At 38.8% G+C, this 2,840-nt stretch overlaps 1 protein-coding gene across 1 annotated transcript in view; it reads left to right on the forward strand.

Moving 5' to 3' along the window:
* Positions 1 to 658: 658 nt before the first annotated feature.
* The window catches only part of LOC101858937 (citrate synthase-lysine N-methyltransferase CSKMT, mitochondrial), a gene marked incomplete at its 5' end in the record, with an annotated part of 2,793 nt that continues 611 nt past the window's right edge, over positions 659 to 2,840 (forward strand). Inside the window, 2 exon segments of the mRNA XM_005097849.3 lie at positions 659 to 820; positions 1,583 to 1,858. Coding sequence (XP_005097906.2) covers positions 659 to 820; positions 1,583 to 1,858 — 438 coding nt within the window.

The raw sequence follows: 2,840 nt of genomic DNA on the forward strand, positions 1-2,840 counted from the left end.
ATTTTTCTTTGACAGTAGGGGCTTCAAGTATCAATGAATGACTGAAAGCTCCTCTGAGTTCTGAGCTATGACTTTGTGTTTCAACCCTTTACACCCTGATCACCTCCTGAGGCTACCATATGCCCCTCTGCCTGAGCTCCTGAGCGATATATTACTAACATTCATATATATGATGATCATCAGAATCACATTCCATATCCCATTCAGGGTAGTCCTTGTCATTACCAGTATCTAAGTTAGAAAAATCTTCAAAATAATCAATAGCATCTTGTGAAGTAAACGCTGTTTTCTGGGCGTCTTGTGTAGTAAATGCTGTTTTCTGGTCTCAGGTGGGCAGGGTCGGGGATCGGTCTCGCTCACTGCTGTACAGTTGGCTAGGCATATGGGCAGTTATAGGCAAGGGCTCAAAGGGTTAATCATACCATCTCTTCACAGGTCCCACTCTTCACTTTATAGTTGTGTAACTGTTAAGTATTTTCTTTTTTAATACTTGTTGCATGATTTCTGTTTATAGTGTACATGTACTTCTTTACTCCAGAACTAGAAGTAGAGAGGAAAACCTGTAGATTGTCTATAATGAAAGGGAAATAAGGAGAAAAAATGAATGTGGTTCATCTTTGCCTGTTTAACAATTTGGGGTTTTTTTCTTTTTTTATAGGCAGACATTTTCTCTCCAGTGAAGAAAAGTTAAGCAAGCTTTCTTTCTGGAAGTCACAATACCAAAAACAGTCTCCAGATCCAGGTTTTGATTGGTTTGTAGGACCAGAAAATGTCACGAACATCCTTCAACATCACATGCAGGAGCTCTGGTCTGTGCTCTGTAAGTATTCTGATTTGATTTTCATTTAAGACAATGGACAGAATTATCTTGACTTATATTTAATAATTTTTTATCTTTGTATGAAATCACCAACTTCCAATCGGACTACCATTCAGCCCATCTCTTGCCATCTGCTCTGTCATGATCCTCTTAACTATTAAGCACAAGCATGTAAAACTGAAATTGTTTGATGCCTAATGTTGTTAACTTGCCTGTAAATATATATGCAATTTTTTTTTTGCTGTTGCAACTGTTACCTGGTGATGCTTTTGTTCTTGTGCTTTATGTACATTAAACTTACAAGCTGGTACCACATCTTGCTTATCTCAGTTTTTAAATCTGTAAGTCAGCACATTGTGGAAGGCTTTCATTTAAATGTTTCCTTTTAGTTCATTTCTGTTGTTATGTTCTCAAGACCAGATTTCATGGCAAGTTGACCGCTAATGGGCACTTTACTTTGTAACACTCTTCTGTGTGCCACATACTTATGCTTGGGCTCCTTTGGTGAACTTAATCTGAACACTGGAATATACAATTATATATATATTATTGCATATCTTTGGGGACCACCAGAATAGAAGTTAAAGAATTTGGATTTGAAGATGAATCTTACCTCAACATTGCAATTTCGACCTTGCCTCTACTCCAAAACCTTCTCTTCGGTTACCCTTGTCTTGTCAAAGTTTTAAAATACTAATAATACTAATCTTTCCCAAGTTCTTCTATCATTTAATTTATTCTGTTCATTTTTTTTTCACTCAGGTGGTAGTAATTCCAAACCAAGTTCTGAGATAAAATCCCAGTTTATGTACTTAGAGCTTGGATGTGGCACTTCTCTAGTACCCCATGATGTCATCAAGACAGCAGACGTTCCTGTCAGTGCTGTGTTGTTGGATTATGTACATGAAGCGCTTGCATTCCAACGCCAGAATTTTGACGTCAATAAAAGAGGAGGGAATCGTCATGCTCTAACAGTGTGTGCAGATGTTATGTCATTGCCACTCAAGTCTTGTTCTTTTCACCTTGCGGTGGACAAAGGTGCAGAACAGTCATTGCTTTTTTTTTGTGGACCGTGTGTCTTGCTTCCAATTGATTCACTAGCTTTTGCAAAAACTCTGGCAAACACGAGTATTTTAAATCAGTAATGCTATGGAGATATATCCATTCTTCTTCTTCTTGTTCTCCTCCTCCTCCTCCTCCTCCTCCTCCTCCTCCTCCTCCTCCTCCCCTCCTCCTCCTCCTCCTCCCCCCCTCCTCCTCCTCCTCCCCCCTCCTCCTCCTCCTCCCCCCCCCCCTCCTCCTCCTCCTCCTCCTCCTCCTCGTTCTTCTTCTTCTTCTTCTTTGCGTTCCATTGGTAGATCTTAGGGGTAGTCGACTGCTGGTTCTTCAACCTGCACTCACACTCACACAAAAAACACACATGCGCAGAGAGAAAAAGAAAGAATAATGTTCAGGCTCAAAGTGGACTACATGTACTAAAAGCCCACTGTATAACTACATGTATAAACTAAGGTTTTTGAGCTATAAGTTCCGAGATCCTGTGAAGTCTTATTTTCTTCCATGTGTTCCCAACAGTCACCTACACACACCTTCCCCTTTTCAGTGTTCTTCTTATCACTTACATGCTCATTTTACTCTCTGAAAAATCTTTTGGCCATTACCTTCCCCTATCAGAAAATTTTTTTAAAATCCAACAATTAAAATAATTTATATTGCTGTGCAGAAAGATCTATCTATGTTTTATTTGGCCTGGTCAAATCAAGCCAGGTGCTAGAATCTCTCTTCCATTTCGGGACTTAATGAGAACAGTCAAAACATAATTTATTCAACTTCACCTTTAACAAAGGTCAAATTGGTTGAGTCTGAATAAAAAACCCTTCATTTGTTAATTGTTTTTCAGAATCTTTCTCAAGTCTCTACCACAGGCACAGTAATACAGTTTATGATTCCAATAAAACAGTTTGAGCAGCAGTATCACAATTTGATATAATCATGGCAGAAATTGTACAAAGAGACATAA

Source organism: Aplysia californica, unplaced genomic scaffold (assembly GCF_000002075.1).
Source record: "Aplysia californica isolate F4 #8 unplaced genomic scaffold, AplCal3.0 scaffold00165, whole genome shotgun sequence".
Classification (NCBI taxonomy): Eukaryota; Metazoa; Mollusca; class Gastropoda; order Aplysiida; family Aplysiidae; genus Aplysia; species Aplysia californica.